At 38.5% G+C, this 23,372-nt stretch overlaps 1 protein-coding gene across 2 annotated transcripts; it reads left to right on the top strand.

Annotated features, from left to right (window-relative positions):
• Positions 1–21,734, top strand: LOC142624443 (uncharacterized). 2 transcript variants are annotated; one of them, XM_075798009.1, is made up of 9 exons: positions 1–606; positions 692–784; positions 918–1,022; positions 2,506–2,658; positions 10,882–10,980; positions 11,085–11,213; positions 19,124–19,303; positions 20,670–20,786; positions 21,289–21,734. In XM_075798009.1, the coding sequence occupies exons 1-9, from the start codon at positions 319–321 to the stop codon at positions 21,451–21,453; spliced, it is 1,329 nt and encodes a 442-aa protein (XP_075654124.1). In that variant the 5' UTR covers positions 1–318; the 3' UTR covers positions 21,454–21,734. The 2 variants fall into 2 exon arrangements, with proteins under 2 accessions (XP_075654124.1, XP_075654125.1); XM_075798010.1 differs by lacking the exon at positions 2,506–2,658.
• The last annotated feature ends 1,638 nt before the right edge of the window (positions 21,735–23,372 follow it).

The raw sequence follows: 23,372 nt of genomic DNA, 5'->3' as shown, positions 1-23,372 counted from the left end.
GTTATAAATTTTTTTATGTTTACCAAAAAAAAAAAAAAAAGGAGAAGGAAAAAAAAGAAAAAAGAAAACAGAAAGGATATTTACGCGGTAGAAAGAAAGAAAGAGTGGCGTGAAATTAGAAAATAGAAAATAGAAAATAGAGAAGAAAGGGGGGCGGCGCGTGGACGTGAATTGTGAGGCGGGGTGGGGTAGTAAGAAAGTAAAGAGTAAGGAAAGGGAAGGGTGTGTTCTGGAATCTCCAGATCAGATCAGATCGCATAGTCAAGTCACGTGACTCACTAATCTCATCTCTGTCGAAGTGGGAAGAAAACCCTAAAGATGGTGAAGAAGAGAGTGCCGGAGTGGCTGAACAGCTCACTATGGTCTTCTTCCACCTCCAACGAAGACGATCATCGCCTCTCTGTCGCCGTACAACCTCCTCCTTCTTCAACCACAACCACAACATCACAACAATCCAACAACAACAATCACAATCACATTCACACATCCAAAGAAGCTGAAGTTGTTGTTGAAGCAGAAGCAGAAGCAGAAGCAGAGATAGAAACCCATGCCCCAGCCGGTCCCTCCGCCGAGGACATTTCTCGCCAGGCCCAGCTCCTTTCGGAGGTGAGCTATTTTTGTTTTAATAGCTTATAGCTTATTATTATTCTAAAATGTTATTTGATTGATTTCTGTAATTCAATTTTTGTAGATATCAAAGAAAGTTGTAAACATGCGGGAATTGCGTCGGATTGCATCTCAGGGAATACCCGACACTGCTGGAATTCGTTCCACCGTCTGGAAGGTAAACTCTCTCTCTCTCTCTCATCATGGGGGCTGGGGGGGGGGGTTTCAATATTTTCCTTTTTCTAAATTTAACACACTGTGGTGAAGTAAATATATATATTTTAAGACTTGTTGGTTGTTTCTTGTTACAGCTTTTACTTGGCTATCTACCACCGGATCGTTCGCTTTGGCCATCTGAAATGGCTAAGAAGAGGTCACAGTACAAGCAGTTTAAAGATGAGCTTTTGATGAATCCTGTATGTTGTTGTTTTGAACAACTTTTAAGTTTTCATACCTGCATCTTCTGTTTCTTCATTTAGTTGAGATGACAAACAATAACTCAATCAGTTTTCGATGAGATGAATTAAACATAATGCAGCTCACCATTTTTTCCATATTGAATATGGGCATTCGGCTTCTTTTTTTTAATACTCCCCCTTTTCTATGTATTTATGTGTGTGTGTGTGTGTGTGTGTGTGTGTGTGTCTCCGTGTATTTATGCTGAATTGTTCACCTTTTTGTTCAATTGTTGGCTTTCTCCCTCAATTTTAACAGCATTTTTATTTATTTCTGACATGGACCTCACCAAGGCAGGGCCCTTTGGACCCATCTCTGGGGAGTTAACCATAGATACACGATCCCACCCTCCAAAACTGTGAATCAAGTAATCCAGGGGAACTCCTAGTGGGGACATTGAACCAAGGATGTTTGGATCTACTGCTCATCCCAAGCCTCCAACCATTAGGTTTCACCTTGATGGGTCACAGTTTTAGCAGCATTGCCAATCAAATCTATGGTGACGTGAAAACACATTAGTCGCCAATGAACTTTAGCTCAAATGGCATCTCTTCCCCCATAATAAATTGTGGGAAGATGAGGTTGTGGGTTCAAAATCCAATAGGTGCATGAGTAAACTTACCAATTAAGAAATAAAAGAAAGTAAAAGAACTTAATATAAGTTATATGGACTTGGTAATGACAATAGAGCATTATCACTAGCCATTTTTAAATCCCATTTGATAGATGTTTTAATTAGCAAGCCTTGCATTTTCTTTTATTCCTTAAGTTGATTTATACTCTATTTTGTTGAGATCCAAGTTTACCTTCATGACTCTGTAATATTAGAACTTTTTTTTCCCTCTTCTCTACAATATCTTGATAGAAGAGAGAGAGTTTCTTGGGAGGTTTGGTCATGTTTAGGAGAGCGACTACTGCATTGGTAAGAACGAATGAGGGAACGAAAAAGGGTAGACGAAGACCAAAAATAATATTATTAGTAGTAAAAAAGGACATGTCAATTAAGAAAGTAACAAAGAATATGACTTTAAATAGAATAGAATGGAGAAAAAGAATACATGTGGCCAACCCTAATTAATTTGTTGAGGACTCATAACTGACCCTAAAATTTTTAGACTAATGCTTTGTTGTTATTGTACAATATCTCGAAAGATTCCTTTTTTGATTGCCTTTGGAAATAAGATTTATGTTACCGTGCTTCATCTAACTAACTGCAATTCTTTCTTACTTACCAGAAAAAGGAAAAATGTTTATATTCTACCTCTTGAATCTTGATTAAGGTAGTGTGAACCAAAGGCTTACAAACACAGGACTTCATCTTAATGAAAAGTAATGAGATATTTAAAATATTAATGAAGCATGCTTTCATGTTGCATCCAGCTTGAGTTATTTTTTTTCCCCTGCAAAAATTTGGGTTTTCTTAATGTTTCTGTGGCTAGTCAGTCAGAAGTCACAAGGAGGATGGATAAATTCAAAAGTTGTGAGAAAGACGACTCAAAATGTGAAAGCAGGTGCTTGCTCTCAAGATCAGAAATAACCCATGGGGAGCATCCTTTGAGTCTTGGGAAGACCAGCATATGGAATCAGTTCTTCCAGGTATCATATTAAGTGCATTCACTTGAAAAATGTTGTAAAAACACAGAATTGAAAACTCGGAATTTCCTAGTCTATACAAATGAGAATTATGATGCACTTTATAAATATATTTTAGTTTTGCCATCCACTGTGAAAGTAGAGGAAGAGGATTGAAGTTCTCCTCCAATCCTCTTCCTCTATTTTAGGGACTGCTAAAATACGTCTCACTATGGAAATAAGTGAAGTATCCTGCTCACCCTCCTCCAAGTCATCCGTAGCAAAAGCTCTATAATCAAATGCATCTTCCTTATGATCTTCATCTTGCTCACAATCACTCAATTTCCCCTTAAATGAACTCAATTTCCCCTTAAATGATCTCCCTAATTGTGTAGACATGTTGCAAATCCTTGCTCTGATACCAAATTGATGTAGGACAAGAATGACCAAGGTAATATAATTTAGAACACCAGGGACAGATCTGGTATAGCTTGGGGAATAGGCTGGAAAATAATGGGGATTATAGGGTTTCCAAAGGGACAAGGATAGGGTTTTAGGAATGAAATCAAAGGTGAAATTCAAGATTTGGGTTGCTGTAAACAGTAATATGAACAGTAACTTTGAATAGTAAAATTAAAGAAAATAGATAAATTTTAGGAATCACACCTAGACTTCCTAAGCATCACACCTAAGGTTCCTTGGCATCACACCTCGGAGAAGGTTGCATCACACAAACCATAAAAGAAAGTATCATAGCTCTTAAATTCTGAAAACATTCATTGTTAATCAACCAATAGAAAGTACTACAACTCTTTAAATAGAAGACTAATACCTAATCCTAGTTAAACTAGGATTTCTTAAAACCCTAATAAGTCTTGGACTTGGACTTGGACTCCTTGGGCTGTATTACTAAACCCAAACTAAATAACAAAGCTTAAAATAAAACTAAAGTAAGACCCAATAGACTATAAGCACAGCCCATTCTAGAATTTTAGGAAATTACAAAATTGCCCTTGATACATAAAATCAAATAAAATATAGGAAATTTGTCTTCTCACTGCCTCTTGCATCACCTGGCTACCTTTAATTAGCCATAAAATATCTTTCTTTCTTTTTGGTTTCTTTTGATACTTTGTCATGGGTGGTTCTATCTTTTTCTTTGTTGAGTCAAAATCATTTGAATATCTGTTGAAGAAGGGGGTGCAAAGAGATTGTTCATGGGCAAAGAGAGTGCAAAGAGATTGTTATCTATGATGGAGGAATTTATTTCCACTAAGTCTCCTGGACACTTTGCGCGAACCGTCAGAGATGGAATAACAACTTTTATTCTACAATTGGGTTCCAATGCACATGGCTCTTTTCTTATGATTTCAGAACTTTTTCACAGCCGTCGAAAAGGTTTCTTAGTGGTACCGGAGGGGAAATTGGGTAGTGGTTGGGGAGGCTCTTGTCGTTAAACTACCCCCAAAGAATCTACCTGGGATTGAACATAAAGCCTCCAAATCATTTGTGATAGCAGTGGTGAAAGGCCGATGAGTTGAATCCAAAACACACAGGATGGTAGCGGTAGTGAGCAGCTAGAGCAATGGTAGTGGAGGAAATAAAGGAAAAGTATTAATGCTGAATTCTCAAAATTCAAATTTTGCAAATCCTGGTAATCAAACCCACGATTCACGTGAGAGAAACTCTGGGAAAGAGAAAGCACAGATTGGGGCGAAGATCATGTTTGTGATAAATGGAATTGTTTCGAATGGAAGCAAAGGTGGGTTGATTATGGATCTTTATATTAGTATGGAATGTGGGCCTAGGGGGGGGGGGGGGTTAGCTGGTCCAAGGTTCTTGAGGTGGACTCATTGGTTGGCCAAGTTCCATACCCAAAGCCCATTAACTATAAGCCCAAACAAAAACCTGTTTTTAAGTGGCGGCTCAAACCATCGCAGCCCACTATCCCTTCCATTTTGGCACAAAATCAGACCCACCCACACTCTAAGCCTTCCTTGCATGTTCCTCTCTCTCACCCAAATACTTCGGCATCAACAATAGCTTCTTTGGTGGGTAGCGATAAGACCGATGTTGAGCCAACTTCGACCCACATGGAATCGACATGCACCGAGAAGCTTCTCTCAGTGATCAACAATGTCAATGCTTCCGTGGATGAGTTTCTGTGTTTCGATGCTTCCGTGGATGAGTCCCTGTGTTCCGAAGGTGATGTGGCCTTGCAACGTGAGATCCAAAGGATCATCCATGAGCATATAGACAACGTCATCATGAAATGGGGGAATTCCGAGCAGTGGGTTCTTGAATTAAGAGATGGGAGTGGGTTCTTGAATTAAGAGATGGGAGGAGGGTGGCAGTTCCGATTCAAATTACTTTGCCATTAGGAGATGTCGTTGACGGTGTGGATGACTCGAATCAGTTGGCGATGGTACCGGGGTTGTCATCAGAATCTAAGGAGACAATATTAGGACAGGAAAATGGGGATGATGTTGTGGAGGATTGGGTTTCAGATGTCTATTTTGAGGATGCTTTTCAGTATACTGAGGGGGGTCTTCGCTGCTCTTTGCTGCCTCTAACTGTTGAACCATTGGCTTTCTCTTTGCCTATGGGTGTTATGGATAACTGTGAAGGGTCAACAACTCTAGATGGAGAAATTGCTAAGTAAGGACAATTACTCAGAATGGTTTCATAGTAATTCATTGGGTTTGATGATTTTCTGGGGACATCCCTCAAAGGTTTGGAACAGACAGCAATCGAGTTTCTGTTGGCTGATGAAGTTGAGTTACAGCAGAGGGCTACTGAGGAAAAAATTCAAAAAACTGTGAAGAGCTTAGGAAGGAAAGGAATAAGGGAATTGAGAGATTTATTTAGCTCTATCAATTATGGTTCAACTTTAGCAAGGCGCAGTGGTAATAGTAAGGAAAGGGCTCTAATTGTTTCCCAATGCATTTAAAGATTTTATCTTGGAATGTTAGAAGTTTGAATGAGAAGGAAAACGACTTCAAATTCGTAACTTAATACGTACTTGGAGGGTTGATATCGTTTGTTTGCAAGAGACGAAATTGGAATGGGTTACAAGAGGACTTGTTAGAAGTATATGGAGTTGTCCTTATATAGATTGGTTATATCTGGGTTCAAAGGGTGCTTCTGGTGGAATTCTGCTCATGTGGGACCAAAGGGTGGTTGAAAAGATAGAGGAAATAGTGGGGCATTTTTCAGTTTCTTCTAGGTTAAAAAATGTTAGTGATAAATTTGAGTGGGCTTTCATAGGTATCTATGGTCCAAATTTGAACAGGAAGTGTCAACTTATGTGGGAGGAATGGATAGCTGGTGGAATTTGTCATGGTGTTTGGGAGGTGATTTTAATGTTATCCATTTTCCATTAGAGAGGTTGGGGGCCAGGAAGATTTACTCACTCCATGTATGAATTTTCAGATTTTATATCTCTTCATGGCTTAATGGATAATCCTTTGGAGGGAGGTCTTTACACATGGTCTAACTCTACCTTAGCTTCTAGAATAGACTGGTTTCTCTTCTCTCCGGTATTGGCAGAGTATTTCACACATTTCTCCCAAAAACGGCTACCTAGAGTGTTATCTGATCACTTTCCAATTCTTTTGGAGAGTGGGAGTCATTGAAAAGGGTGAATCCCTTTTCTTTTTGAGAATATGTGGTTGAAGGCGGAGGGGTTCTAGACAAGGTGAAGTCCTGGTGGGAGAATTACCATTTTCAAGGGACTTCTTGTTACATACTTGCCAAGAAGTTGACTGCTCTAAAAACGAATCTAAAAAAGTGGAATGAAACAGATTTTGGCAATATCATAGCCAAGAAACAACAACTATGGAACAAATTGAATGCTTTAGATGTTAATGAGGAGAATCAACCTCTAACAGAGGAGGAAAAATTGGAAAAAGCGACCTCTTGCTCTGAACTTGAGAAGACCGTCTTGTTAGAGGAGATTAACTAGAGACAAAAGTCCAGTGTTGTACTTAAAGGAGGGGGACTCCAATATGAGGTTTTTTCATAGGATGGCCAACTCTAATAGAAGAAATAACTATATTGAAAATCTTATGATTGATGGGGATTTGTCTTCCAACTAGGATATGATTGCTAATCATATTGAACAATTCTATTTGAATTTATACTTTGAGTAGCAAGATCAGCGGCCTTTTCCAGATGTGTTGGATTTTCCAAGGATTTCAGGGGATAATGTGGATTGGTTAGAGAGACCTTTTGAGGAAACTGAGATTTTTGAAGTCATCAAGGATTTTAAGAGGGACAAATCACTTGGGCCAGACGGTTTTTTGATGGCATTCTTTCAAGCTTGCTGGGGGATTCTCAAATCAGATATCATGGCTGTGTTCTACCATTTCCATGTTATAGGTCAATTTGAAAAAAGCTTGAATGCAGCTTTCATTGCACTAATTCCTAAAAAAATTGCAGTAGTGGAAGTAAAAGATTTTTGGCCTATCAGTCTTTTGGGGGGGGGGGGGGTTTATAAAATACTTGCTAAAGTTTTGGCTATTCGACTTTGCATGCTTTTAGGAGATATCATTTCAGCACTTCAAAATGCTTTTGTTCTAAATAGGGAGATTCTTGATTCCATTCTTATTGCTAATGAATGTCTGATAGTAGGTTGAAGTCTGGTCTGCCATGGTTATGTAAATTGGACATAGAGAAAGCCTTTGATAGCGTGAACTGGGGATTTCTTACACACTTGCTTGAGTGTTGTGGCTTTTCTGATAGTGGAGGCAGTAGATTTCGTTTTGTTTATCAACTCTTCATTTTTCTATCCTTATTAATGGTTCTCCCTATGGTTTTTTTGGGAGTTCAAGGGGGTTGCGGCAAGGTGATCCTTTGTCCCCTTTGTTATTTATGTTGGTTATGGAAGCCGTTGGTAGAATGCTGGCTATAGCTGTCCATGAAGGTTGTTTGTCAGGTTTTCATGTAGGTGATTCTACAGGAAGATCTTTGGTGGTTTCTCTCCTTTTCATTGATGATACTCTCATTTTTTGTGATGCTAATCTTGATCAAATGCTAATTCTCCGTATGATGCTCATTTGGTTTAAGGCTATGTCGGGTCTGAAGACAAACCTGGGTAAGTTTGAATTGGTGCCTGTGGGGGCAGTTCATAACATTGATTTTTTGGTGGCTGTCCTAGGTTGTAAGCAAGGGTTTCTTCCAATGAAATATTTGGGTCTTCCTTTGGGAGCAAAATTCAAGGACAAGACAATCTGGAATCCAATTCTGGAGAAGTTGGAAAGAAAATTAGCAGGTTGGAAAAAATTATATTTATCCAAGGGAGGTAAAGTCACTTTAATTAAAAACACTCTCTCAAATCTTCCTGCTGATTTTCTTTCTTTATTTCCTATTCTTGCTTTAGTGGCTAACCGAATTGCAAGATTTCAGTGGAACTTTCTATGGGGTGGCCTAGGGGATGAGCCCAAATTTCATCTTGTTAATTGGATTACTATTTGTGCTCCACTTTCCTTAGGTGGTTTGGGGATTTGGAACTTGAGAATTTTTAATGTAGCTTTATTAGGGAAGTGGTTATGGAGATTTGAGTAACAAAGATGCTCTTTGGCAAACAAGTGAAGGTGAAGTATGGTTGTGAATGGGGTGGTTGGTGTTCTAGCTCATTCTCTAGTCCATATGGAGTTAGTTTGTGGAAAAATATAAGATGGGGTTGACCCTCTTTATCTCGGTTTATCTTGTATGAAATTGGAGATGGATCAAAAGTGCAGTTCTAGCTAGATTGATGGTGTGGAACATCTTCTCTTGCAGACTATCCTAAATTGTATAGGATTTGTCGAAACAAAGAGGCAAGTGTGGCTGATCTAATGAGGTACACCAATGGAGTCCTTTATTAGGATATTCATTTTTGTAGGGATGTGCATAATCGGGAATTAGAAGCATTCTGAAGCTTCATGGATACCATTTATGGCACTCCTATAAGGGGATTGGGGAGGATAAGAGATGTTGGTTACCTGACAAGAGTAAGGGGTTTATGGTTAGTGCGTATTACCATCTTCTAGTTGGCCATAGTGAGCAGTTTTTCTCTTGAAAGAGCATCTTGTAGAGTGACTCTCTTTGTATGGACTGTTGCCTTGGGGAAATGTCTGATAATTGACAATTTAAGGAAAAGAAAGGTATGCATTTTGGATTGGTGTTATATGTGCAAGTCTAATAGTGAAACTGTTGACCATTTATTCTTTCATTGTCTGATTGCTTTGGAGTTCTGGGATATGATTTTTGGTTTATTTGGAGTTTGTCGGGTTATGTCAATGTCTGTTGTTAAGCTTCTTGCTTGTTGGCAAGGTCGATTTGGTAGCCATTGTAATGGATATATATGGATTGTTATTCCTCATTGTTTGACTTGGTGTATTTGGAAGGAAAGAAATAGTAGGTGTTTTGAAGACAGTGAGTGCTCTATGCCTGATCTCAAGCTTTTATTTTTTAGAACCTTATTGGACTGGTTCTCAGTGTGGGGAAACCAACCCTATTCTTCAATTTTGGATTTATTTGATTTATGTAATTTTTGTATTCGATATGTACACCCCTGTATACTCCTTGTGTACTTGGGTGTCTCTTTTCTTGATATCAATAAATCTTTATTACTTATTAAAAAAAAAAAAAAGAAGATAGATAGCAATGTTGTCTAATGGTGGGTGATTATGAAGTGTATCAAGGTAAGCATGAAATTCATCCCTAGCAAAGAAGATTTGGTTTATTTCTTTTTCCTTGCGACAATTATGATATATATGTTGTACAAGTGATTTTAATAGATATGTAAATTCATATGAAGAACCAAGTCCAGAATATCGCCTAAAAAGATATTTTGATGAATTCCAACTTCAAGCATCGAGGGAAAATACAGATTTAGGAGTTGATAATTTGAACCCAAACTTTGAAGGAAAAATTAAAGAGGTTGAAAAAGATCAAGTCTCATAACAAGCTGATGAATTGAAAGTTGAACAAGGTATCTTCCAAAAATTCCAAGAGGACAATGGAGTTGTTTGAGAAAATTGAGAAGATTGATGATGATCTCATTTCGTGCAAAGATTTATTGAATGAAGAAATTATCAAAATTATAGGTAAGCTCATAACCCACAAGTTCGATTATCCAATTGATCCTGTGAACAACAAAGTTTTACAATATTTGAATTTTATTGGAGTTGAAAGATTTGATTTGGGTTGTCAATTCTTATTTGGTGAATATTGTCAATTGCATAAAAACGAAGGAGAAAGAATCTCATATTACTTTGTTTTTAATGGTGGGTTTGTAAGTATGAAAAGAAGATTGAGAGATTGAAGTATTTGAAATCTTCATTCTCTTGGTATGGAATATCTCAAATCCTGAGTGTTAACTTACAATGAATTCTTTTCAAGTAGAGGTGTAGGGCGTCGTACACATTATTGGAAGGCTTATTTTTATTGTTGTAGTTTTTGAATTTTATTGAATAGGGTTCTATTTCTTGTTTTAGAGAGTTTTAGTATATTAATTAAGATCTTTTTAGGATTCTTTTTTAATTGGAAATTAGTCTTCTAGACTCTTTAAATTGGCCCTTAAGTTTTACAACAAAATGAAGTATTCTATCAATAAAAAAATTTTGTATTTCACTCTTTTTGGTGGATTTTAGAACTTAATCTTGTGGATTCAATGTGTTCTAGGGTTTAGTCATGCATTACCCCTTCCTAAGCTACCATGCTGCCCCAGATTATGATTGTTTCCTAAAAAAAATGATATAGGATTATGATTTTCTTCTGGATTGAGTCTTCTATGTTTTGGGATATTTTCAGTTGGTTGCATCCTAACAGAATGTGCTGAATGTGTCCACATATACTATGATGACCTATAAACTCGCTCTAGAGAATTTTCCTGCCACAAAAAGAATAAGGCAGAGGGTGAAGTTTGGGTTCAAAACTTACCAGGTGCATGTCTAATGTCCAGCAAGAAAAAAGAAAAAAAGGTTCCACATATTTCAGAATTATCCTTGGATCCACTGCAGATCTGTCTTCTTGTTCTTGACAAAATTTGCTTGCATTTGCTATTATGTCTGATGTTTGCTGCTTTCTAGTCTAGATTGTAGCTTGAGAATGATTGCTGTCTACTATTTCTTAAAAAGATTACTGTCTTCTGATTAAGTGCAAAATGAAGCCCCTTGTGCTATTGAAACAGTAATAAATTATATTAGCTGGTGCTTGTGTAGTATTCTTGTGAGATTTATAATTATAAATATGGGTTTGTAGGACACAGAGATCATAGAACAGATTGACCGAGATGTGAAGCGCACCCATCCAGACATGCACTTTTTCTCTGGCAACTTGCCTTTTGCAAAATCTAATCAGGTACGTTCTCTGTTTTTGTTTTAAAATTTAATGTATGTGCGCATAACCTTTTGACTATGATGAGTATAAGGAGTTGTACTGACTTATATGCCTCACATTTTCAGGAGGCTTTAAAGAACATATTAATTGTTTTTGCAAAGTTGAATCCGGGAATAAGATATGTTCAGGGGATGAATGAAATTCTGGCTCCTTTATTCTATGTATTCAGAAATGACCCTGATGAGGAATATGCTGTAAGTACATGACAACTTATTTGTTTTGTTTTGTTCTGTTTTTTAGGATGATGCCTCTGTTTTGTCTTTATAGTATCTTGTTTGTGTTTGAACTGTAATCTACTTCTATAGTCTGTCAAACTGAATTTAAGGTTTTGAATTTAGGTAATCAGCAATAGTAGTTGGATGCTCATGCGCTGCTGCACTTTATTGTTTCACTGTAATTTCTTGGGATTGAGGCCATACAAATAGGATCTCACTAGGTACCTAATTGCTTAATTCAGTTGAGTGTTTAATAAATGTTTTTAATAAACATTTCGTTTCCTCTAGATATTTGCTTTCTAGGCTTGAAGTGTTGTATTACCGCTTTAAGTTTCCAGATTGGCAAGCATTTGATATCAGAATATTAGGCTATCTTTTATTCTATAGCTACTGTTGCTTTGTCTGAGAAAAGCATATTCCCATAAAAAAGGGGGAGCTTTTTTGTTTTGATTGCTTATGGTTTAGCTACTTCTTAGTTCTTTCTGCTCTTACGGAAGAGGTGCTTCTTCTGCTCTGGTAGAAAAGGTGCATAAGAACCTATACAGTCGGCTCCAGAATAGGAAGGGACGTTGGCTGGGGAGAGGGCTGACTGTGAGTGTGAATGAATTTGGAAAGAGGCGGGTATTATGGGATGCTGTTAAGGGAGGGCAACAAGCTGGCAAATGGATTCCACGAAATTCTGATTATACTAAGGCAGTGGGTCTGGGCCCATCTAAGTTGAAGGCCCAAGCCTCGTTGGGTAATGAAGAATCCATGTTGGGCCTGGGATTGCTAAGCCCAACTGACTTTGAGGCTGGAGAAAGCTCACTTAGTGGATCTAAGAGTCTGGAGCCTTCTTTCCAAGAAGGGGTTACGTTGCCAAGTCCAGGTGGAAATGAACATATTGCCATGAAGGAGTTTCGGCGCTCAGTGGTCAGACCCACCACATCGGAGCAACCAGCGATGCCGTCGAAGGTATCGGCGAACTCACCCATCACATCGGAGCACCCGGTGACATCGCCGATAGCTCCGATGGTCACACCCATCATCTCGGAGCAACCTTCGACATTGCCGACAGCTCCGATGGACTTCGCAGCGACGGAGGCTGAACTCGAGGGTGGTCAGTTCAGCTCGGTTCGTCTAGTCCAGCCACCCACTGAGCCGACAGCACCGGTGGTGGTGGCCCAAGTCTCCCAAGAACAGGTTTCGCTAATCGGTGCTCCGTTTGGGTCGAGGTTGGGGCCGGTGGTGTCATCGGACACAATATCAGAACAAGTAAGGACTCTTGATGACCCGATAGTGTCGGAGTTGGTGCATCTGTCGTCTTCAGTGGCATCGGAGGATGGGGCTGAGGAACTTGTGGGTTTGGAAGGATTGGTTTATTCTGACTCTGAGGGAGTTCATCTCCCTGGCCCAAATATAAGGGAATTGGTTGGAGATTTGGATAAGACTTGGGGTAACTCTAAAGACTGGATTTTACAAATGCGTGATGGCCGGCAATTAGTGCTCCCATTGTCACTGTATCGTTCTCCTGATTGTTTGTCAGTCTGCTCAAGTATAGAGGGTGAGTGTGTACCAGGCAGTGTTCCTTGTAATAATGAAGGGCAGAGGGTTACTTGGGCAGATGAGGGGCTAGTAAACTCCTTGGCTGTGGTTCCCGGGTTAGTAAGTGAGCCTTGGGAGTCTGATGAAAGGTTGAGGTCTTCTGAGGGAGGTGTTGAGCCATTAGTTGTGGTACCTTTGGCTACTGAAGGTCCGTTGGAGTTGGAGTCTAGTCCTATGAAGAAGATTGGGTGTAAGGAGTTTACAGATAACTGTCAACTTTCACAATGGGTAACAAATAGGATAAGGGCTTTCAAGAAATCTGTGGGCACTTCACTAGAAGGTTTTGAGGAGCAGATTACAGGACTGTTATTAGCCATAGAGGCCAGAAAGAAAGATAGACAGAAACTTGTGGTGGGTGATCAGACGAGGTTGGTTAAGTCCGGACAGAAAGGTCAGCGGGAGTTGAAAAATTTGCGGTCATCTTTGAATGTTGAGTATGATACAAATAAAGAAAGGAGTGCAAGTTTTGAGCGGGCGGTTGTGTCTTATCAATGAATGTGAAGATTATTTCTTGGAACGTTAGAGGGTTGAATGAGCAGGATAAAAGGCTCAGGGTTAGAAACTTGATTAGGAAATGGGGGCCAGATGTGGTTTGTCTTCAAGAAACCAAAATGGGACTGATTAATAGAGCAGTGATTCGTAGCTTGTGGGGTGGCCAACATGTTGATTGGTCATACTTAGGCTCTTGTGGTGCTTCTGGTGGGGTATTAGTGATGTGGGACACTCGGGTAGTGAATAAATTGGAGGAGGCAGTGGGGAGATTTTCGGTTTCCTGTAAGTTTACAAGTGTGTCAGATCAGTTTGTATGGGCATTTACGGGTGTTTATGGTCCTAATTTACACCGAGATAGGAGATTATTATGGGAGGAACTTTGTGGCTTGAATAGCTGGTGGAGTGTCCCATGGTGTGTGGGTGGTGACTTTAATGTGGTTAGGTTTCCTTCTGAACGATTGGGGTCTACTTCTTTCACTACTGCTATGAGGGAGTTCTCCAATTTTATCTCAGAACAGGGTCTCATTGATCTGCCATTACAAGGAGGTACTTTCACTTGGTCTAATTCTAGAGAAGTTGTTTCGAAGGCTAGGTTGGACAGATTTTTGTTCTCTGCAGATTGGGAGGATAAGTTCCCAACAATTTCTCAAAGACGGCTATCTAAATTGTGCTCAGATCATTTTCCAATTGTCCTTGAGGGTGGATTTTTTCAGAAAGGGAATATGCCATTTCGATTTGAGAATATGTGGCTGAAGGATGAAGGTTTTGTGGATAGGGTTCGGTCATGGTGGGATTCCTACCAGGTTCATGGTGCACCGAGTTATATTTTGGCCAATAAATTAAAGCTCCTTAAAAATGATCTGAAAAGATGGAATGTGGAGGTGTTTGGTCATGTTGATGTCCGGATTAGAAAATTGTGGAAGGACCTTAGTGTTCTAGAGAAAAGGGAGGAGAGTCAGGGATTATCAGCAGAGGAAAGGGTGGAAATGGGAAGAATTCGTGATGAGTTAGAGAAAGCTATCCTGTTGGAAGAGATTTGTTGGAGGCAGAAATCCAGAGTTCTTTGTGTTAGGGAAGGAGACAGGAATACTAAGTTTTTCCATCGTATAGCTAATTCTCACAGGAGGGTTAATTCTATTGATAGACTTATGGTGGATGGGGTGTTGTCATCGGACCCGGCTGCGATAGCAAACTGTATCTCTCAATTTTATAGGCAGCTTTATTTTGAGGAGGTGGCTCACAGACCTGTTTTAGATGATGTGGATTTTTCTAGCATCTCGGTGGAAGATGCAAGTTGGTTAGATAGGCCTTTTGAGGAAGAAGAGGTGTTTCAGGTGGTCCATGACTTTAATGGTGATAAGGCACCTGGCCCGGATGGCTTTTCCATGGCATTCTTCCAGTCTTGTTGGGGTGTTTTGAAAAATGAAATTATGGCTGTATTCCACAACTTCCATACTCAGGCGGTGTTTGAGAAGAGTCTTAATGCTTCATTCCTAGCCCTTATTCCTAAGAAAGTGGATGCTGTGGAGGTTAAGGATTATCGGCCTATTAGCTTAGTTGGTGGGATGTATAAGATTATTTCTAAGGTGTTGGCTAATCGGCTTCGTAGGGTGGCGCATGGACTTATTTCGGATTCACAAAATGCTTTTGTGAAGGGCAGACAGATTTTGGATTCCGTCTTGATTGCTTCTGAATGTATTGATAGTAGATTGAAGTCGGGGAGTTCGGGGGTGCTATGTAAGTTGGATGTGGAGAAGGCGTATGACCATGTGAGTTGGGATTTTTTAATGTATAATCTTCGGCGTTGTGGTTTCTCAGAAAAATGGAGAAAATGTATAAGGTATTTCATTTCAAATGTGAAAGTTTTCCATTCTGATCAATGGTAGCCCTTCTGATTTCTTTGGAAGTTCTAGGGGGCTTCGGCAAGGGGATCCCTTATCTCCATTGTTGTTTGATATTGTGATGGAGGCGTTGAGTCGTATGTTGGATGTGGCTGTATCCACTGGGCAATTCTCAGGCTTTTTTGTGGGCAGTATGACTGGTTCTTCAGTAATGGTATCCCACCTTTTATTTGCAGATGACACGTTGATTTTTTGTGATGCTGAACCTTCTCAGATTGCTAATTTGAGGGCCATTCTTGCTAGATTTGAGGAGGTGTCAGGGCTTCGTATTAACTTAGGGAAATCTGAGTTGGTACCTGTTGGAGGGGTACCCAATTTGGAGGATTTGGTGGGTTTGTTGGGGTGTGGACAGTCTTCTCTGCCCTTGAAATATTTGGGCCTTCCTCTAGGTGCAAAATTCAAGGACTTATCTGTTTGGAACCCTATTCTTGAGAGAATGGAGAGGAGATTAGCAGGTTGGAAGAGTATGTATTTATCTAAAGGAGGTAAGGTGACACTCATTAAAAGCTCACTCTCGTCCTTACCTACATACTTCCTTTCCCTTCTTCCTTTACCGGGTAAGGTGGCTAAGCGGATGGAGAAGCTACAGAGAGATTTTTTGTGGGATGGGATTGGTGGTGAATCTAAATTTCATTTAGTTCATTGGGTCAAGGTTTGTAGGCCTTTGCAGGATGGGGGGTTGGGTATAAGACAGTTGAGTAATTTTAATTCTGCCTTATTAGGTAAATGGTTGTGGAGGTATGGTACCGAGACTGATGCTTTATGGAGGAGGGTTATAGAGGCAAAATATGGGAACATGTGGGGTGATTGGTGTACGAAGAAGGTGACAAGCCCTTATGGGGTCAGCTTGTGGAGATATATTAGAAGTGGTTGGTTGAACTTCTCTAAACTTCTTGTTTATGATGTGGGGGATGGTACTAGAGTAAAATTTTGGAAGCATGTGTGGTGTGGGGATTGTACTCTCCAAGAGGCCTTTCCGGAGCTATATTGTCTTAGTAGGTCCAAGGACTCCTCAGTGGCTGAAGTTATGGGTTGGTCTGCTGGGAGGTTTCACTGGAATGTGCAATTTCGTCGTCCACCACAAGATTGGGAAGAGGAAGCCTTTGACCGGTTTATGGGGCTAGTCTATTCCTCGTCAGTGAGAGGGTTTGGTCCAGATAAGGTTTGTTGGAAGTCTGCAAGGAATACAAGATTTGAGGTTAGAAGTTATTACAGTTCCTTCTACCCTCATAATCTTGTTTCCTTTCCTTGGAAAATGATATGGCAATCGAAGGCGCCTCCAAGGGTAGCCTTCTTTTCTTGGTCTGCTTCCTTAGGTAAGATCTTAACAACAGACAACCTTCGTAAAAGACGAGTGATAGTTCTTGACTGGTGCTCTATGTGTAAGAGGTGTGGGGAGTCGGTGGATCATCTTCTACTTCATTGCACCATAGCTTGGGAGTTGTGGTCTTTGGTTTTTGTTTGTTTGGCATTCAGTGGGTTATGCCTCGTCGTTATTGAGGTGTTTGAGGCTTGGCAAGGAAAGTTTGCGCGACATCGTCACATTGATGTTTGGAGATTAGTACCTCACTTGATTTGGTGCATTTGGCGAGAAAGGAATGCTAGAAGTTTTGAGGGCGTGAACGATCTTTCTTTGGAGATTAAGTCTTGTATCTTACACACACAATTTGAATTGAGTGAGGTTTTTTCTCATTTTTTCTTGTTCTTCATTTTCTATTTTTCTTGACCGTTGTTCTTTTGTTTCTTGATTTTTGTTCCCTTAGTACATCCCCAATGTACTCGCCTTGGCATTTTCTTTTTTATTATTAATAATATTCTTACGTTATTTATCACAGAAAATCTTATTTTGCAAACAAATTTTTCTAGGCCTATGGTTTTCAGCATTGACCAAATTTCTTCCCTGACAGTTTTTCTTGAATGGTAGGTCATTGCAATTTTGCTTTCTTCCGTGAATTTGATTTTACTTCTCAAAATATGTATATATTGAACATTTCATGCCCCTCCTATTGCTGACTTCACTGGATTGGCCAATATAACATTTCATAGTTAAAAACAAACATTTTGGAGAAGATTTTGCTATTTAACTACTCACTATTTTTTCTTTTATTTAATAGTGCTGTTTTTGTTATTATTATTATTAATAATATTGTTATTGTTATTATGATCTCTGGTATTTCGGTTTTTTAAATGTTTATTACAAATCGATTCATTGTTATTTTCTTCCTTTCTACCTGTAGCAGGTTACAAAATTTGGTGCTTATCTAAAAACCATGTTGTAGAGTTTGCACAGCCTTTTGGTGCTATTTCTCTTTTTGATATGTAATGAACAAACTATTAGAAATTGAAAGGATGTTGCCCTAGAACACACAATTTATGCAAGATAAAAACCTCTTACAACAGTTTTTGTTACTTGTTCTAGAAGAATAATTATAAATAAATAGATAATAATAATAATAATAGTAATAGTAATAGTAATAACTGGGAACTAGCATCCATTTTCTTCCTGTTTACCTTCTCTGCTGCCTTGTAACCCCTTATATCTTTGTTCATGGTTTCAACCATGTTCTTGAGTTTTCCTCTAGCGTTGTTATTGATCTATGTAGATTTGTCACTTGTATTAGTTGTGAGATTTAATATGGAAGAAGTTGATCTTCAAACCGAAGAATTAAACTAAGTTTAACACTAGATTTAAAGATAAAAATAAGACTTGCATTGTGTGTAAGCACCATATTTTTCTGGTATGATGAGAATCACTTGCTAATGCCAATATGTGCTTGCCCCAGTAACTATTAACAGCATGATCACAACATGGAGAAAATCATGTGTCCTACCTTTTGTGGTCTTTCTACATCTATAGAGAAACCTCGGACACTGTTTAGACTTTTTATTTAATCTTTTGAGTCAATCCAAGAAAAGAATGGTTTTGTAGGGACAACGGTTTTGACAGAGGAAATCTGTATTAAAATTTTAACTTTTCAGTCCATCTTAAAGGGTCAGTTGCGGCCTTTGGCTATGAAATGTGATTAGCACTCACTGATCCCTTAGACCTCTAATGAATGTCGGATCTGATCCAATTGCTCTAGACAATGGCCAAAGAATTTACTGTATTTGTCACCTTCAGAATCAGATTTGTTTCTGATTCAATGTTGGTCTGAAATCCTTTTTTTGGCAAGAAATCCTAATGATTAAGATATTGCATCTGTTAGCTTTCCTTGGTAAGGCATTTGGAAGGTCAAGGCACCTCGGCGTGTTTCTTTCTTTATGTGGACTGCAGCTTGAGATAAGATTCTTATGGGTGATAATTTGTGGGATAGGGGTTTTGATTTTGTTGACTGGTGCATTATGTGTCGCTATTGTGGGGAGACAGTAGATCATTTGTTGCTTTATTGTGGGAAGGCTCATCGGTGGTGGAGCTTTTGTCTTTAGATCCTCTGGAATTTCTTGGGTATTACCAGGTTCGGTTGCAGATCTACTTTTTGACTGGTGGAATTGGTTGGGGAAGTACTCATCTAACATTTGGAATTTAGTTCCTTTGTGTCTAATGTGGTGTATTTGGAAGGAACGTTGTCGGCGGACTTTTGAGGACATAGATAGATCTGATGACCAGTTGCTTGCCTCTTTTTGTGGTTCCCTTCTTGATTGATCTAAGGCTTGGGGACTCACATCTAGTGATTCTATTTATATGTTCTTTATCTCTCTCCTTTGTTATTAATTTTCTTTGTTTTTTTTTCCTCCTTTTTGTACTTCTGGTTTGCTTTGCCTTTTCTGCATAGAGCAGTTTTTTGAATATATATCTTTCTTATTAAAAAAAAAGTTCTGAATAATGTAATTTCCATCCATAGCTATCATGTTACCAATATATGCCTTTTAGTTTCATTTTTCATTTCTTTTCCTAATTTGTAAGTTATGCAGGCCTCTGCTGAAGCAGACACGTTCTTTTGTTTTGTTGAGTTATTGAGTGGATTCCGGGATCACTTCTGTCAGCAACTTGACAATAGTGTTGTGGGAATCCGTTCCACAATAACAAAGTTGTCACAGCTTCTTAAGGAACATGATGAGGAACTGTGGCGTCATCTTGAGGTCACAACCAAAGTAAGACAAGATTCTAACTTATAAATTTTTTGTTGCTTTTAGTTGCCCTTATCGTACCATCTCTTTTTCTGTTAGAGAACTGGGTGGCTCTTGATCCAAGCATCCCAGTTCAGAAAACTCCCTGGGTACCTTCAAGCTTAAACGTATCTCTTGATGGGATAATGGTTCCATTCTGAGTGCAATACTAAATATCAGATTCATACTGAAGAAAAAGCTAAAAGTAAAAATATCAAATATGTTATAAATTATTACCTGTTGCCTGTTGGTGACATGCTGGGTGCTGAAGAAAAGAAGTAATTCAAATTCTTGGTTGTAAGGTGTCCAACCTACTTGTGAATTATTTAGGTCCAAAAATCCAATATATTCTAAATTAGTTCCTTTTGGTGACATGCTGAGTGCGGAAGAAAAGAAGTAACACAAAATCTTGGTTGTAAAGTGTCCATCTTCCAAATCAAGGTAATATGGGATAGTTTATTGAAACTATGGAAGCTGGAAGAAGCTTTATTTATGCAAAGGAGGTAGAATTATGTTGATTAAAAGCACTATCTAACCTACTAACCTTCTTTTTAATGCTCTTTCCCCTTTGCCTGTCAGCTTTGGTAAAATACTTGAGAGATTTTCTTTCGGGTGGCATTGATAGACTTCAATTTTCAATTTGTTAAACATGCCTTGTCAGTGAAATGTTATGGTGTTATGCAGTGGAAATAGATGTTCTTTGGAGAAGGGTGATGAAAAAAAAGTACAGCGGTTCATGGGAGCTTGAACTGGTCAAATTTTCATTGGAACCTAAGCTTTATTAGAGTGGTACAAGACTGGGAGATTCAATCCAAAGTTTGATTGCGTGATATAATTTATACTACCAAAGTTGGGCGGGAGGGAGAGGATAAACTTATTTGGGTACTTGCTATAACCATGGTTTTGGAAGTTAAAACTTTTGTAAGAAATTGGAGGGTGGTGATTCTTTTCCTTGAGGAAGTAATTGGAAGGATTAAATCTCTAGTAAGAGTGGGTTTTTTTATAATAATAATTATTATTATTATTATTATTATTATTATTATTATTAGTAGTATTATTATTATTATTTCTAAATTTGGATAGTGGCATTAGGGAAGATTCTAATGATGGATAATTAAGGAAGCTGATAAATACCGATTGTCCCAAAAGCTTAAAATATAACTATCAAAAAATGGCAAGTTTTAATCATTTAACCATAATTTTAACACATGATTTAGTCACCAATCTCCTCCATAATTCTATAACTATCAGAAAATGGTAGCCAGGCCTCCATAGTTTATGAAATATTGTTAACTCTAGCTTATTAATCAATATCTATTAAGCCCCTTTCTGTTTTGTAATAAAATGACAGGTCAACCCCCAATTTTATGCATTTCGGTGGATTACTCTTCTCTTGACTCAGGAATTCAATTTTGCGGACAGTCTTCACATTTGGGACACACTCCTAAGCGACCTTGATGGTCCTCTGGTAGGATTATGTTTCTTTCTGGCATTATGCTATTTGACATTCTTTGACTGTAGAAAATATGGAAATCTTTTGTAGCTGAAGAGGAGAGAAAGAGAGAGCTGGATGGTTTTAAATAACCCAAGCATTCCATTTCCCTTGAGCTGTGCTAGGGAATCAAATTAGCACACAATGTCTTTTTCTAATAATAATAATAATAAACCCATGCATTGGACAGTTTGAAGTTTGAACTGACAATGTCACCCATCACTCCCTACTTATGGGGTGGAAGTACCACTAACCCAAAGGCCTTCGGCAAGTAGCACACAATATGAATGTTATTTACCCGTATCACTAATGATTTAGCAATCAAACTTTATGGGTTTCAAATCTTGTGATCCACTTAACAAAAAGACGCTTTTTCATAAGTTCCATGTAAATGCTTTTGGATGATGTATATTGCCATTAACTGAAAAACAGGTTTGAAAGTATCAACATGGTGACTATACTAAATCTATGTTTGCAGGAAACCCTTCTTCGGGTATGCTGTGCTATGCTGATACTCATCCGGAGGCGCCTTCTAGCTGGTGATTTCACTTCTAATCTCAAACTTCTCCAAAACTATCCCCCAACAAACATCAGTCATTTGCTCTATGTTGCCAACAAGCTGCGTGTACAATCCTTGGGCTAATTTTCTGAGCCACACTTTTTTCCTGTGTCCTCTTTTTGTGTTCCAAAATTTAATGCTTGTAAATTATTGGATGTAAATCTGGATTGAAAATAATAACTGATAGGCAGGAGTTTTTTTTTGGGAACTCAAATTCATTGTTTACCTTATGTAACAGGCATGTGTAATTTTCCATCTTGCTACCCCCTCCTAATTCTAGATTGATTAGGTGGTTGACCAAGAACATTTGTTAATTGTCGTATTTTTCATTTGATGTCTATTTGATTCAAGATATTGTCAGTCGAGTTTACAGTTTACTTTTTCAGAATTGCATGCCAGTAAACCTAAGGCATTAAATGAATCCTTCCCCCATCTTGCCCCTTTGAATTTGGTTCAGGTCTTCTTCCAAGAAAGAACTAGAAACATGCCAGACGAGCCAAAATTGTGCAACCTGTACCAACAAGATGGTCAATCTCAGATCTAACAGATTTGGTGGTGACTGCTTGCTCCTTCAAGTTAGAGCGAAACATAAAAAATCAAAATCAAAATCAAAATTGGAAAAAGGCAACTGAAAAAATGGAAAAAAGCAACACAAATCATTGCGTGAGTTTCAAAATTTTATTTATTTATTTACTTTTCAGTTCATTCAATACATAATTTATATGATATTCACAAAAAAGAAAAACAAAATCTACTTATTTTTTCAACAAAAAAAAAAAAATCTATATCTGATGATTGATGCTATTTAAAATAAGAAATGGATCCACAAACCAAAAAAAGAGCGACCATCTTGATAGATTTCACCACGCGGATGCGTAGGGATAAGTTGAATGTGGATGGGGCTCTTTTCTCAAGGTTGGCTTCATCAAATGAGGAGCATTCCTTACTGAAACCGTGGTTTTTATACCCAGACCGTTCAATGAACTGTAAAAGGGAGAGGTTCAAGATTTTTGAAGTTGAATTGAGGTCGAACCGTGATGACATCATAATAAATTTAATAATTATTTAAAATATAAATTGTAGGAGCGCGGTTTGAGTCCTAAGCCTAAAAAGATTACAAGATTAAGGCCTAACACAATGAATTTGTAGATAATGGGCTGAAAACTAGGCTTTAATGAATTGAACAAGGGTTATGATGGACTAAAGATGACAAGGAAGTAAAGAAAAACAAGTATTATGTGAAGAAATCCTTCCTCGGCAATGTCCGAGGAAAATAGTTCTTGGATATATTGCTCTTAGACTAGATCACAATTTCAGTTCTTATTGCTATAATGTTTTTTCTACCAATCCTTTGATCCCCCTATGTAAGGGGCTTCTTTCTCTCTTATATCATCTTCTTTTCTTCATCTCCACCCTTCATGTGTAGGTCAAGTTACTGGCTTTGATCATTGTCTCATCAGCACTTTTCTGAAATCTTTGAGAGTAGCTGTAAGACTAATATTACTGTTCAAGTATTACCTCCACATTAATGAAGCTAGAGAGTTAGTTGCAGAGCATTCAATGCGGTGGTAGCAGCTTTCCCTGAAATATTTCTTAGCTTCCCTTTGTCCTATGCTCCCCTGATGCTTATCCCTATCAGTAGAATCTTCTAGAGTGTTGCTCTTGATGGTAGACCAAACCTTCTGACCTCTGCTCTGCTTAACTGAGGAGGCATTCCTCATCGGACTTCCTTTCTAAGCCTTTGCAGTCATAATTTGATCGTGGCCCTCTAACTCGTACCTCTTCCTTATCGTCTACTTGTCCTCGGACTACTAAGCGTCCTCGGACAAGGCTCACGACCCAATATATACTCCATAGCCCTTTATCCCAACAATAGCCCTCAAAATTTCCTTCTTTTGCTCCTCGAAAAAAAGAAAGGGATTTTGATACTATAATCCCAATTATGCTCTTCTCTTACATTCTGTATAGGTGTCTTTTCAATTGCCTAGAAGCACACTCTTGAC

This window comes from Castanea sativa, chromosome 2 (genome assembly GCF_040712315.1).
Source record: "Castanea sativa cultivar Marrone di Chiusa Pesio chromosome 2, ASM4071231v1".
NCBI lineage: Eukaryota > Viridiplantae > Streptophyta > Magnoliopsida > Fagales > Fagaceae > Castanea > Castanea sativa.
Note: the sequence above shows the minus strand (reverse complement) of the source record. Positions and strands in the feature narration are given on the sequence as shown.

Excerpts from the sequence above, each read along its gene's own strand:
- LOC142624443 (XM_075798009.1), top strand. The coding sequence starts at position 319 with ATGGTGAAGAAGAGAGTGCCGGAGTGGCTGAACAGCTCACTATGGTCT. Across the intron at positions 2,659-10,881 it reads TATGGAATCAGTTCTTCCAG|GACACAGAGATCATAGAACA; the intron begins GTATCATATTAA and ends ATGGGTTTGTAG. Across the intron at positions 10,981-11,084 it reads CTTTTGCAAAATCTAATCAG|GAGGCTTTAAAGAACATATT; the intron begins GTACGTTCTCTG and ends TCACATTTTCAG.